This window comes from Anomalospiza imberbis, chromosome 3 (genome assembly GCF_031753505.1).
Source record: "Anomalospiza imberbis isolate Cuckoo-Finch-1a 21T00152 chromosome 3, ASM3175350v1, whole genome shotgun sequence".
Taxonomy (NCBI): Eukaryota; Metazoa; Chordata; class Aves; order Passeriformes; family Viduidae; genus Anomalospiza; species Anomalospiza imberbis.
The window spans coordinates 95,952,600-95,966,325 of NC_089683.1; the positions used below are offsets into that span (position 1 = coordinate 95,952,600).

A 13,726-nucleotide genomic window follows, 5' to 3' on the forward strand; every position below is an offset into this window, starting at 1 on the left:
AAGGAAGGAGGACCAGCATCCCAGTGGCACCCCCACCGCCTGAGGCACCTCGGGATTTTCAGGCCGTAGTTTGACACCTGCCATCGATGGTTGTCGTGGCTGCCACCTCATTCCTGCTCTTTGCTCCTTGCCCCCCAAGACTGCCTTTGGTGGGGAGCTGGGGCGAGACCCTGCTCACCTGGCAGTGAAAACTGCATTTTGCTGAGGGGCTGTGCCTGGAGGAAGGTGAGGAGGAAGAGGGAGCAAGTAGTGACACCTGTGCTGTGGTAAACAGCAGCTCCTCAGCTGCAGCCTTCTACACTGTTACAGACCCTTTCAGAGCAGTGCGAGGTTGGAGAGGACTCCTCTGCAGATGAGTGTAGGCATAAAGGCTTAAAAATTCTAGTCTGTTTCATTGGCTGTTATTGTAACGGGGTGTGAAATTTACAGCCCTGACTTGAGTGTTTGGTTCTGTGCAGACTGATGTCAGGAGCTGTCTATGGACAGCTGTCCCTGAGAGGGTGGAGAGGTGGCACTGAGTCAGTGGTGGCAGCCGGGTTGGAAGGGGCACCTGGCTGCAGCTGGGTCACTGTGGGAGGCCTGGGGACATCAATATTGCACTTGGTGTGTGCTTTTGGTTTCTAAATTTGCCAGTCCTGTTCAAAAGGACCAACTTCTGTTTTGTTATACTCCAAAGCAGGAAATGTCAAAGTTACTGGTAGGAATATCAGGTTTGTCTTTGTAGGTTTCTGTTCTAGCAGCCCATGTAAGCTGCACTCTGTGGCTGTACTAGCTGTTATTTCTTCTCAACATATGCTGCCTTTGGCATATTCCTGTCTCTTAAAATCATAAGGAGCTTTTCATAACAATAGAGTGGGGTTGTGAAAGAGTGCATGTAGGTATTTGGGGAGAAGGCTTCTCTTTTTTTCTCAAATGACATGTATCTGTGACCTTTTCCTCTGCAGATTCCCTTGGTTTTTCCATGTTCTTTAGCTTTTCTGTGGATTTTTATATGGTACAATGAGCAAGGATCAATTTAATCTTAGTGGTACATCTGAAGTAAAAATCAGTTCTGTGCTCTTTGCTACAGTGGTGCTCAGATCTATCTATGGATTGGAAGAAGGTATCAATCTCCCTTTAAATCCATTTTTAAAGGAGCACTGTCAAAGTGTTTCTTACAGTGCTTTTAAAAGCACTTTTCATACTGCTTATAATAACGTCTTACATGAAATCAGTTCTGTGGTGTGTTTATGTCTTGAATTTGCTTTCATTCAATGCACACAAATTGATTTACTATGGTAAGGATGCTTGAGTGCATGCTCACTGATTTAATTAAGAAAAAAAAGCCCTTTTATGAGGTATCCTATGAAGCTAACATAAAGAACCAGGGGTTTGCATAATTACCTGTGTGCTCTTTATCAATGAAATGTTTTATGTATATACTGAGTTTGAAGTTTGGCAGTATTTTAAAACTTAGTCTGTCAGAATCAAGAAAAGTATTTTTTGAATTTTAAAGAATTCTGAGGGAAGTTACCCATTTCCTGTGCATTTGTAAATGACTGGATAAGTTCTCTAAGGCTGTGTTTTGAGCTCTGCCAGTCTCCGTGGCTGAAGGCTTTATCCAGTCAGTAGTTTTCATCAGGGAAGTTAGAGCAATAGGCATGCTTTAGGTTCCTTCCTATATGTACATTTGCTCCCTATAGGAAATTTCATGAAATCTGTATTTTTTTTGTTTATCCTGCCTTCTTGCTCTTTATCCTTCCTATCTTGCTCTTCTCACACGAGTCTCAGAATCACAGATGATGCTGAGCAGGAAAGGACACACAAGGATCATCAAACTCAGTTCCTGGCCCAGCACAGGGCCATCCCCAACAGTTGCACCACATGCCTGAGAGTATCTGCTTAGTATCTGCTAATGTACTTTAACTTCCAGAATTGAAAAATAAAAGCTAAAGTGAGGACAGGTCAAGGACACTTTTTTACCTGAGCAGCACTTCTAAAACAAATTTTCATCTCTTTCTGCTCTTCTCTCTGTGAAGGGTGCCTGTTCTTCAGATCTTTTTTCCATGTTTCTGTTAGTCTTGAGTTTGTAAATTATTTACAGTTGGGTAAAACAGTTTGGTAAATATATTTATATTGGTAAATATATTGGTAAATATATTTGGTAAAAATATAGTATTATTTGTAAAAATATAGTATATGTAAAAATATAGTAAAATACTATAGTGGAAATAAATACTATACTATATTTAGAGTGCAGTTACAGGTTATGTTGTAGTTGATTGTGTAGAAACTTTCTTGCATGTACAAAATACCATGTTGCAGTCACTGTCACAGAACTGGCAGAGGTTTGTAGACCATAAGCTGTTACTGGATTTGGCTCTTAGTGCAACTAGGCCTAACACAAGGATATGTAAGTACAGGGAATTTCATGTGACTGCCTTTCTCCATGTTGTTTAAAGGACATTCTCTTTTGGTGAGATTTTTTGTAAGAGATATCGACCAGTTTTGTTTTTTTATAGGAAGTCCTAATACTCTGACTAAATACCAAGGGTGTTGCAATTGACATCTGTGGTAATATTTTACCAGAATCTTTGTAGAACAGAGACTGTTTGCTGATGAGTTTGTCACCCTTTTGTTTTTATCAGTGGGTTATTCTAGAGCAGGAATTTATCTTTGTACACTATTTAACACAACTGTGGTCCTTTTAAGAACAGACTTGAGAAAACCCTCCTCTTGATCCATATGTAAAGAACACAGAGTTAGATATAAATAATATAATGTATTCTCCACTTGTGCTATTTTCTCAGTTATATGTAGGGTTTTAAAATATTTGACCTGCTGTTGTAATTTTCAGATATTAGACCACTTGATTTTTTGTTTGAGGCTGTGGGAGAAATGTTCTTTTGAGTATTCAAATACTCATGAGATTTTCTGCTAGCCCAGAGTGTGTGTGCTAACCAGCACACACAATTTTACAGAGTGGCTGTAAGATGTCTGTATACAACAGAAACTGAAAATAGGAAAGTGTTGTTGCCATAGATTTTTTTTTTGTTAGCAATGACCTGCTATTGCTTTAAAGAAGTCCCCAAACAACACTTTTCTGAAAATTAGGTCTTGCTGTTTTTCTTTAGTTGTCAAGATAGTCCATTTTGTTTTCAGGCACACAGCTATTACATGAAGGTCTTAATTTTGCTGGCCTTTTAGGTCTGTTCTCCTGCTTTGATATTTTTGCGTTTTCCTTCTCGTGTGTATTTTTCTCATGTGTTACAGAAGTAGTGGGGACAGCACCCAGACATTTTTAATGCTTCATGGAAAATGCCTGTGCCTTTCATATGATGAGACCTGCCAATGAAAATAGCTCCAAAAGCAGTAAGCCTGATGCCTCAGACCCACTGTTAGGAACCAAAAGTGTAGCAAATACAATTGTTCTGCTCGCATATCCTGTGAGTACTTCCAAATATCCTGTAAAATAACAGGCCATGGCCCCCAACTGTAGGGCTTTTAAATGTGAGTGCATTTTCAGTTAAAGCATGTCAACACAGGTTGGATACAGCAAAATAATCACTGACCCAATATTTTTTTTTTACACATCCTGTATGCAAAGTTTCTATTTCAAGTTTCATAATTCTTGTGAGCTATTTCTCATTTGGTTTATCTCTAGTTGGCAAAAACTTGTAAATTGCAGTGCTGTCCTACTCAATGGAGCTCTTCCTTGTACCCATATCAATTTATAGTGATGAGTTTATTTTCTGCTCAGTTTTTTTTTTTTTTAATCCATCACTGAGGACTGCATATGCAACTTAATTTAAAAAATCTAATGGCAATTTTTTTATGTATTCTTTCCAGTGTTGGGAGAAAGAAGTTAAATCTAGGACACCTAGATTTAACTTCCACATCACTGCCCTAAGGAATAAATCTTTTTGTCTGGCAGGGAAATGCTGGCTGTCTCTGAGCAATGGCACAGCTCAAACCAGCTGAGTGCTGGGTTCTCCTGCACAGAGGGGTTGATACCTCACTCCCTGAAGATGGTTGAGTGCAGCAGCCTAGGCAGGACAGAGAGCCCACATTTTCACTTTCCTGAACAAGTGTTTTAATAATTTAAGAAATGCAAATGACATTCTGTCTCTGTCACTGCCTTGAATTCTTTAGTCTTTTAGCACTGAACTTGATGCTCTCAGAGTGTTTTGGGGCTCACCTGAGGTCTGGCTCTGTGTCAGTCCCCTTACAGGGGAATATAGAGTTGTGGTGTCTGAAAGTCTGGGGCCTGGGATAGAGAGCAATTTTCTCAACTTGGGCAACTTTGGCAGCATCTCTGCAAGTGTGCAGCAGAAGACTTCTAGGCTAGGAAGGAATCCATCAGGGGAGCACACAGCACTCTGGCACCTGAAGATCATGTTTTGGGTTTGTCATTTTAATTCTGCAAAAGATACCTTTGTTGTTGTGGTTGTTGACCTTTTTCCCCTCTATAGGGACAGTGAGTGGCACAGAAATTGCTTGGGGAGGGCATTTGCTTGGGCCCTGAAACTTGGTAAAATGAGAGGATGGGGAGAACTCAGTTTGCCCCTCTAATTTTTGCATGGGTTTGCTGGAGCGCGAGTTAAAAAAGCAACTTTGTGTACTTCTGAACACAGTGCATTTGCTTTAGTTATTGAGACATAATTCATAACTAATTCTCTTGACCCCTACCATCAATACCACTGTATTTTGTTCAGGCTTGACATTGTTATTCATAACTACTAGCTGATAGCATATCCATTTTGGTTTGCCTTTTCACTCAAAAAGGCATGGGTTTGCTCTTTCTTGTTTTATTGTTTTATTGTTAATGTTTAAAATTTTCTTCATTTCAAAGGTTCTGAGGAAAAAGCACTTGAAAGATGTGCATCTCCAACCAGTATCTGTCAGAAGGTTTGCATCATTCAATCTCTTTTCAATAGAAGACCAGAATACAGAAGAGGAAACTGGGACCTGGGTTCAGTATAGAAGCATCTTTTATCCCAAGTACAGTGTCTCCTTAAGGTAACCATAATTTAAGTTTTAAGTACTTTCTAAGATCTTGAATGGGCCTCAAATATAAAACTCATTAGTCATTCTTCCAATGTTTTGTGTAACTAGGGCATAGTTTACAATTAAACTGGTAAATGATATTTTTAGTTGTTTGTTACAGTAAGCAGCTTGTCTGACTCTTCTTTCTGGAACATTTCACTGAAGTGGCAGAACTTGATGAAAATACTGATGCTTGTAGCTAAAACAGAATGCAAATATGAGTATTTTATATTTTATATTTTAATAGCTTTCTGTTTTGACAATCTTCAGCTATAGATACGATATAAAAAACCCTGAACCCAGTTGTTTATGGTCTTAACATTTTTTAAGACATGATGTTATTAATAATGTTCTACAAGGTTTTTGGTAATTATCTATATTTTATTCCATTTTCTTCTTACTGCTTTTTTTAAAACTCAGTGATAATTTGGCAGCCGAATTGCTACAAAATAATATATATTTAATGAAGTAATCTTATATTAGAGCAGGCCATTTTTATTAAAGAAATTGACAATTAGAAAGTCCATGCACACATAAACAAAGCAACAGAAAGCTTACTTCCCCTCCAAAAAACCTCTGAAGGAATTTCAGTGAATTCTCAGTAGCATTGTTTATAACTCTCATTCATTACTATGTTACTGGGGTTTTGTTTCTGTTTTTCTTTTCTGTTACTTTGGTCTTCTCTTCCACTTTCAGTTTTGTATCTACCATACTTGGTTTGCCTCAGGAAGTTTGCAACAGTAATTTAAGAATCCCTAAATTTTTCTGCAGCATTTAATTAGATCTCTGAAGGTGGAGGACTTTGCATTGTCTGTACAGTGGAAGATGTTCTGAAGAGCCCAAATCAAGAAGTGCGTTTTTGTTTACCTGAGCCTTTAAATTAAAGTTAAACTTAGGAATTAAGATCTAACAAAAAAAGTGACCATCATTAAACTGCAACATTTTTGCAAGGTTTTAAAATTAACTGATGAGAAAAACCCAACCAAAGGAACCACACAACACTACATGCAGATCATTTTAAATTTGCATCTGGATGTAAAGTCAAGAACAAAATTCTTTCGAGCTTTATAAAGTCTGAATTTTCCATTTTCCAGGCTTACACTCAGTGATGTTAAAAGGGTTCAAAAGGAAGCTTTTCCACTGGAAAACCGCTGTTTGTAATAGAAGTAGGTGCAGTGTTTTTCCATGCATAGACTTTTCCTGTAAACCACCAGTAAATGCTGTGGACTACTTCAAACACTGACAGTCTACACAATGCCTTTGTGCAGTGTCCCCATTCATTGTTTCTAGGTCTTCAGAGGCACACTGGGGATAGGAAATACAAGGTGTTCAGGTAGAATTTGAGCTGAACAAGGCTGCAGTCCCTTACAATGCAGCCCTGAACTCCTTTAGTTCACTGTCATGGCTTGCAACGCATGCTGTCACTTGATTTACTTGTTCTGGAGTTTTAAGGTAGGAGATGAGCCAAGGTTCACCTCTGCTGGCAGTACAGAAGCCAAGGGAATGTCAGACTGATCCTGCTCTGGCATTTGTGTGCTCCTGTTTCCACCACTTTCTATGCCATCATTTTATTTGGTATTATTTGCCTAATAGTAGAGTAGTTTCATTGGTAATAGGACACAGCTCAACTATAGACTTTGAACAAGAATGTTTATTTATGTGTTATTTTATTGTGTTTCGTTAATCTTGTTCAGTGGAAATGTATAGATTCTGTGCTGGAGCAGGCTCACACCATGTTTCCAAAACTGAATATTGAGGAGAATATGGGCATTGTCTTCTGTGAGGATTTTTATTTTACATTTTCCCTGCATTTGTTCCTTTCCAAAAGATATTCAGTGACCTCTAAAAATAGTAATCACTGCTTGTTTTAGGAATAATGATCAGAACTTGCTTAGTCTTACACACTTCTATATTAAAATGTCTTCTCCACACTGAAGCAGTGACAATATATAGAGTATACTTACTATTTCAGAGTATTGCAGGAGGTGAAGAAAGGAAGGAGAAAATACTGTGGTTTTTGCTAGGAACAAGGTATAAAGAGACTTCAACAAAATTGACTTTACCATGAGTCAGTGTTAAATAAAGTTTCTTTCCTGTTTTTGCAAAAGCAGTAATTTAGGGGATCAGCATAACAATTTAACATACATAACAGAGCAACAGTTCTTGCTGAAACTTACATATCTAAAAGATTAGAAATCTTGGAATAAGTCTTCCTGGATTTTTGAAAACTGATCATGTGTTGGAAACTTCAACATTCTCTGTATGTCTGACAGTCTTCCCTTGGTTTTTCTCTGTCCACTAGCAAAATTTTATTTATAATAATATTTAACAGCAGAAACAATTTTAGCAAGTTAACAAGAGCATGATATGTACAATAACTTCAGTTGGGTAAATCCAGAACAGCATGCTTGAATAGTAAAGCTTTTTTATATCTTTTTGCCAGGAAAAAAAATGTTGCTGTGGCCCCTCTAAAATCTTGACAAAAGTGCTTTTGAATTTTCATCTACATTTGTTTTCCTTATGCATTAACATCTTCTTGGAAAAGCTCATTGCATGTGTTCGATGTTAAAAGGGTTGTCAGCTAATATCTTGACGAGACTAAATACTTAAGAAAGTTCATAAGGTTGTTAGTGGCTTTTGGCAAAGAGTATAAAGGTCAAGCTGTATCAGTTCAAGGGCTGTCAAAACTGATAAAATTGTATATTCAGATATGCTATGACCTAGCTGGAATTACTGCTCTAGAGGGGCTTGGGACCAGTTTGTCAGGAAAATAAAAGCTTTTGTAGGAACTACCAGTCACATGTATGCTTTTCTGAAATTTGTTGGTTTTGCTGTTTCTCTAACTAAATTCAGGCTGGATTCACATCTCAGAAAGAAGAGGTTATGCCATGTTTTTCTGTCAGTAGTTTTTTTTTTTTTTTTTTTTTTTTTTTTTTTCATTATTCTTAATAACAAATCTTCCAAAGCAGAAAGTCAGAAGTCCCAGTATAAGGCAATTTTCAACTTAAGAAATTTTAGCTGAATTTAAGTGTCATTTTGACTAGATCCATCAAGTGAAATATCATCAACTCATTTTAAAAATCCCCATAACTCTTCTGGTTAAACAGTGATCTCCAGTGTGCTTAATGAAATGTAAATTGATAATACATGGTGGGAAGTGGTCTCTTGAGGTTTGTTTAGGTATTAAGGTGCTTCACAGTAGCTCTGGGGTATCAAAAGGAGTGTCTGGTGAGTGTGAGGTTTTGTTAGCAGTGAAAGGTGTGTCAAAATGAAATTTCTTGTGTTAGAAACCAAAACCTCATTTGATTAGTGTAGTCTCATCTGGATTTGTGTTGTATTTGATGTTCCTAAACACTGCATCCTTGTCTTGATGTTAAATGAGCTGTTTCTTTCCTGAACTGAACCCTGGATGCTCAGACAGTTTCTGTCTATTTCTCACATGCTACTTGACTTTGCTTCCACACTCTGTAGGTTTCTTTTTGTTGTTTGAATTTGTCCAAGAGTATCTTGTTCATCCACGTAGGCCTCCTGGCTTTCTTGTCTGACTTCCTCTTGGTCAGGATGCATTGTTCCAGAGGTGATCATTGGATATTAGCCCGCTTTCTTGGGCCCCTCTTCTTTCCAGGTCTTTATCCTATGGTATTCTACCAAACAGATCCCTGAAGAGGCCAAAATCTGCTCTCCACAAGTCCAGGGTAGCAAGCTTGTTGTGCACTCTTCTCACTGCCCTAAGGATCTCAAACTCCACCATTTCATGGTCCTGGCTGCCCAGGCTTCCTTGGAGATTCACGTTTCCCATCAGCCCCTCCTTGTTGGAAAAAACAAGGTCCAGCATAGCACTTCTCTTTGTCAGCTCCTCTTGAGAAGAGAAACAATTCAGGAACCTCCTGGATTTTTTATGCCCTGGTGTGTTGTCCGTCCAACAGATCTGGGAGTGGTTGAAGGTCTCCATGGAGAACAGGGCTTGTGGATGCAAGGCTGCTCCTCTCCCTGTCTGTAGAGGGTTTGAGCTATTGGTGTCCCTGTAGCAAGCTCTCACTATAATGTCACCAGTCCCTGCCCTCCCTTCAATCCTGACCCATCAGCTCTCCGTTGGCTCCTTGTCCATCCTCAGGGGAGCTACAAGCACTCCAGCTTGACATAGGCAGCACCACTGTCTCCATATCTCTCCTGTGTTTTTATTTATAGAGCCTTCAGGTGTGTTTATTAGCTTTTTTCAAGTTCTGCTTAACTGTGGCAGTACTTCACTTCGCTGTTAAAAAATTATGCATGTGCTGAATATGTGTTTTATTTGGGATAGGAAGATATATAGCAAGTAAATAGAACTATTTAAAAATATTTATTTAATACTGCCTTTCTAAATCCTTGTATTCTTCATCAGGAATATGCTTTTAAGTTTGAATTTTGTATGAATAGTTTTAGCAATTAAGTGATTATAGATCATAAAGATGCAGTGTCTCACTGTTGAGATGGTGCCTGCCTTTTAGATAGGAAAATTGTTCTTTTATTTGTGTTAAAAAAGGAGCAATCAATATCTTCAAATTTTCTATTTCAGGATATGGATTTGCTTTTAAATTGTAGGCTCATTTTAAGAAAACAGTGCAGAAATAAGTTATTTCTGTGGTAAAATATTTTCCATTGATCAGTCATTTGCCGTTTCAAATACTAAAGTGCAGAACTGAAAGGAACACTGTCAGCAGGTTACAGGAAGGGTTAAATCTTTGTAAAAGGTGTTAAGTGTACTTTGCAAGATGTCATGCCTTTATTCTGAATATGAATGAACCTATAGATAAAAATATGACAGAAACTATTAGATGATTCTAGACTTGTGGTTTACAAATGAGGGGCATGCAAAGACACCACTTGTCTGTGCAAGCAGTGTGTTAGAAGTTGGTATAGGACTGAATTCCATTGGCTGCTCCTCTTGGCTATTTCTCCTAATAGCATTTTCAAGTTTTAATGGCTTTTTATTTTAGGGGTAGAGATTAAAAAAGTGAAGGGAAACAAATTTCAAGGAATTTTGCCTACTTCTTATGGACAATTTGTGTGGATATGACAAACTTGCTTTCTTCCACTTATTGCATGCTAAGAGACAGTGTATGAATTCAGCAGCATAAAGGGTTGGCCCCAGGAGCTGGAAGTGGAGGAAAGAGATGAAAAGTGATTTGGCAACATACTTTTTATTCAGTGATCAAGCCATGGCTGTTCCATCATATTGCCCAAGATGTGTGTATGTGTAAAAAAGAATTGTAGTCAAAGAAACTTTGTTTCAGTTTTTTGCCATATTAAGCTGTGATCTAGAAATGGAGTGAAAGAAGAGTTGACTTTTTTGCTATACTCTGGCCCAGAAAGACCATCTGATAAATAGCAAAGTTTGCAGATAATTCTGAGGTTCTTAGTGGGCCACAGTGACAACTGATGGTGGTATACAACAAGCTTTTTTTGTGAAGTACCCTTAACAGTAATTTTTTACCATTATCTCATCTTTCATTTTTCACAAATATACTTTTAATTTGTACATAGGTTAATAGTGTATGGTGAAGTGTTTGGTTTTTTCCCCTTTTCAATATTATGTGGAAATGTATTCAATCTTAGATTTTGTAGGTTTTTAAAGTGAATATTGGCACATACTTACTTGTGTTATTTTTCACTCAGTTTAAGAATAATATAAAAGAAAAGAAGGAACCTACTTTTGTTTCATTATGGTTGATGAAAAGCGTACCTTAATAGGGACCTACTGAAGGATTTTTTTTGTACTATCCATAGCTATTTTTATATACATGTAAAAGTCTGCCACTTGTGTTGCCTGAATTGGAGAAGAAGGAACATTAATATATTTAAAGATTGATCTCACTCTCTTTGACTTCATCTGAAGTTGGATTATTTGTAGTCCAGAGTAAGGAATTCTGCTTTGCTTTGCATCAGGAGAAACATGAGTTGAATTAGTTTATTGTTCATAGATTTGTCTTCTATTACTCATTGCCTCAGCCATAAAAATGTTTGCCTATTGTTCCTTGGAGACTTATAATAAGAACACCGTGAATCAGATTAACCACGCCAGCCTGAAATTCACTTTTTCCATGATGCTTACCTGTGTTATTTGAAGTACTTTGTTGATCTCAGCAATCAGAGCCTTGAACTGTATGACATCCATGGCATGTTCTAAAGCACTGAATACTGATGTTCTTCTGTATTTTGAGATACTTGTGGAAATTTATGGGAATTTAAGGGTTGGGATTTAACCCCAAGCTTCTGTGATTCCTTTCCTTGACTTTGATAATTCAGTGCACATGACATTTAAGTCTCTGTTTGTCAGCTGCACTGTGGAAAGCTGTGATGGTGATAGGCACTCATGGAAACTAGATGTGCTGCTTCTTGTCAGTTTTCTCTTGGTTTGCTGATGGAGGAGCAGCTGATGGGATGGGATAATGAAGCAGCAGCTGTTACAGAACTGGAGAGGAAGTATGTGCAGGGCATTGGATCCCAAACTACATGCTCTGTTTCTTAGGTGCAGGACTGAGTAGCACACTAGTTATGAGTAGCACATTAGTTATGGCAGAATTTGGGGTTAGAGAACACCAGTGTTTACAGGTGCATGTAACTTTAAGTCTGTGAGTAAGGCCTGTGATGGAAGAGCTGGGGGAATACCCGGTGCAGAGTTTGTCTGCAGGCTCCACAAGTACAAATATCCAAATGGAGAAATATGTCTATTGCTGTTTGGAAGCGTGTTTTCCTGAGCTCTCCCTTTCACAAGTAGATCAGCTAATGGCATGTTGCTTTCCTCAGTCCTAAAACTTGTCTGCAGGAAGAGATTATGCTCAATTCCTCAGTTTTTGGATTCACCAAATTTTAAGCAGTTTTGGCTAGTGCTGTGGTTTTATAATTTCTCCTTTTTATGTTTGCCTACCTTTTGACCCTGAAGTATGTAAATTGTATTCTTTTCTAGATCAGGACACTTCACTTACTTCTGTTTTTCTTTCTTCATTCTATTGAACTACTGGTACTAGACTACTAAATTTTTATCCTTGCCTTTGTTTGTCTCACTTGGGGAGTTACATGATAAATCTCCTTTAGATATGAACTATGGGCATAAAGAAACTGAGGGGAGGAAAAAAGAAACCAAAGCATATTTCCCAAGACTACCCTGCATGCCAACAGAGATGAAAATATTTCTTTACTTCCTCAGCATCTCCCACTCCCCATTTGCATTCATTTAGAGATGAGGCATTCACAGTTGTGTGAGAGTCTCCAACAGCCCCAGACATAGGCAGTTATAGAGTTTATAGGGTTCTGGGGAGTCAGCAGGGGGCAGTGTAAAGGACAGCTCTGTGGCTGGCAGAACTACCAATCCTATCTCCTTTCTTGTCACTTCCCTTGCACCAGCTCTGTCGCATTGGTTGTCCAGTTTGATGGAAAACAAACTTGCAAAAAAGTACATTAAAAATCCATATGATCTATCAGCATTCTTGTAGACTTCCTCTGCAGAGAAGGCATGTAATTTTGGTTTGCTTTTCTGTATCTGGGAGAAGAGCATTCATGTCCAGTTGAATCTTTTGTAACGTCTCTCATATATTTCTTTGTGGCTGGTGATGAGCTCCATTCAGTTTGTTAATTTGATTTCCATTTGATTTTCATTTCTAAGAATTATTCTACTTGCTGTTTGGTGCTTCTCAAAATTTAACTTGTTAGTGTTTCTTTATTTAATGCTTATACTTATCAGAAGCTATAAATAGTGGGTTTTTCACAATAAATATGCAATTTCATGTTTGCAAATGGTTGATTTTTTTCCCACTCTTACAGCAGTCTTTTTCAGGAAAGAACAGCTGAGAGAATGAGAACTAATTTTGTAGGTGCTAAAATTCTTGAATTTATTACTTTTTTTTTAGTATTTCAAATTAGTGTGTTCCCAAACAGCCTTAGAAGCCATATTTGAAACATTATTAAAACCCTATATTTTCATATTTTGCTGCATTGCTGAATTCCTTCTAGATTTTCTTTAATGCATATGTGAAACAGCTATGTGATTGTTGTAAAGCGTGAGACTAATATTTTTTTCATTTTGGGCTTAGATTAGTTTGGAATATTTAAAACAAGATTAGATGCTTTTTTGTGTGTACCACTGCACATTTGAAGGCAAATCTTAGGTAAATTTTTATTTGGTTTTGGTGCTTATTCTTTCTGCTGCTGTCAGTGTTTTGCTCACTGCATTCTAAAATTTGCACTTGGTGTATGAAATTTAGGTAATTAATTTATTATCCCCCCTTTTGAATGTTTATTTCACACGGGTTATGCAAATATAAAACAAAAAAAAATGCAGTTCACTGAACACATTAATTAGCATTAACTTAATTAAGTGTTCTTGATTTTGTGGCAGAAAATAAGAAAATAGGAATGTACATTCGGCTGCTGTTCATAAATACGTTATGGGTTTTCCCTTTCAAAGAAATTGTTTTACCAAAGTTCCTCCTTTACTCTATGTGACTTCCCCAACTAAATAAAAATTGATGCTCCTTGGCAATGTTTTCCTCTTGATAGTAGTTTCTGAGAAACACATTCCTCCTGATTCATGGATTCCAGTGCTGGGACTTTGAAGACTTGTGATTGTCCCCTTGTTTTCCCCCTGGTGGCTACAGTAGTACCTGTTTGCTGCTTCACTGTGAAAGGGGGTGGTGCGAAGTGAATGTATGCAGTAAACCTTTTT

At 37.7% G+C, this 13,726-nt stretch overlaps 1 protein-coding gene and 1 long non-coding RNA gene across 5 annotated transcripts in view; both read left to right on the plus strand.

Annotated features, from left to right (window-relative positions):
- CAMKMT (calmodulin-lysine N-methyltransferase) overlaps positions 1-13,726 on the plus strand; it is a 208,151-nt gene that overhangs the window by 1,000 nt on the left and 193,425 nt on the right. For 3 of the 4 annotated variants that reach the window (XM_068185879.1, XM_068185881.1, XM_068185882.1), the window contains exon 2: positions 4,832-4,998. In XM_068185879.1, the coding sequence (XP_068041980.1) occupies positions 4,832-4,998 (167 nt within the window). Of the gene's footprint in view, positions 1-3,898; positions 3,986-4,831; positions 4,999-13,726 lie in introns of those variants that run through there. The other variant, XM_068185880.1, reaches the window with a different exon arrangement.
- On the plus strand, positions 351-1,872 carry LOC137471490 (uncharacterized). Its single transcript, XR_010997654.1, has 3 exons — positions 351-518; positions 945-1,102; positions 1,765-1,872. It is a non-coding gene; the product is annotated as an uncharacterized lncRNA (long non-coding RNA).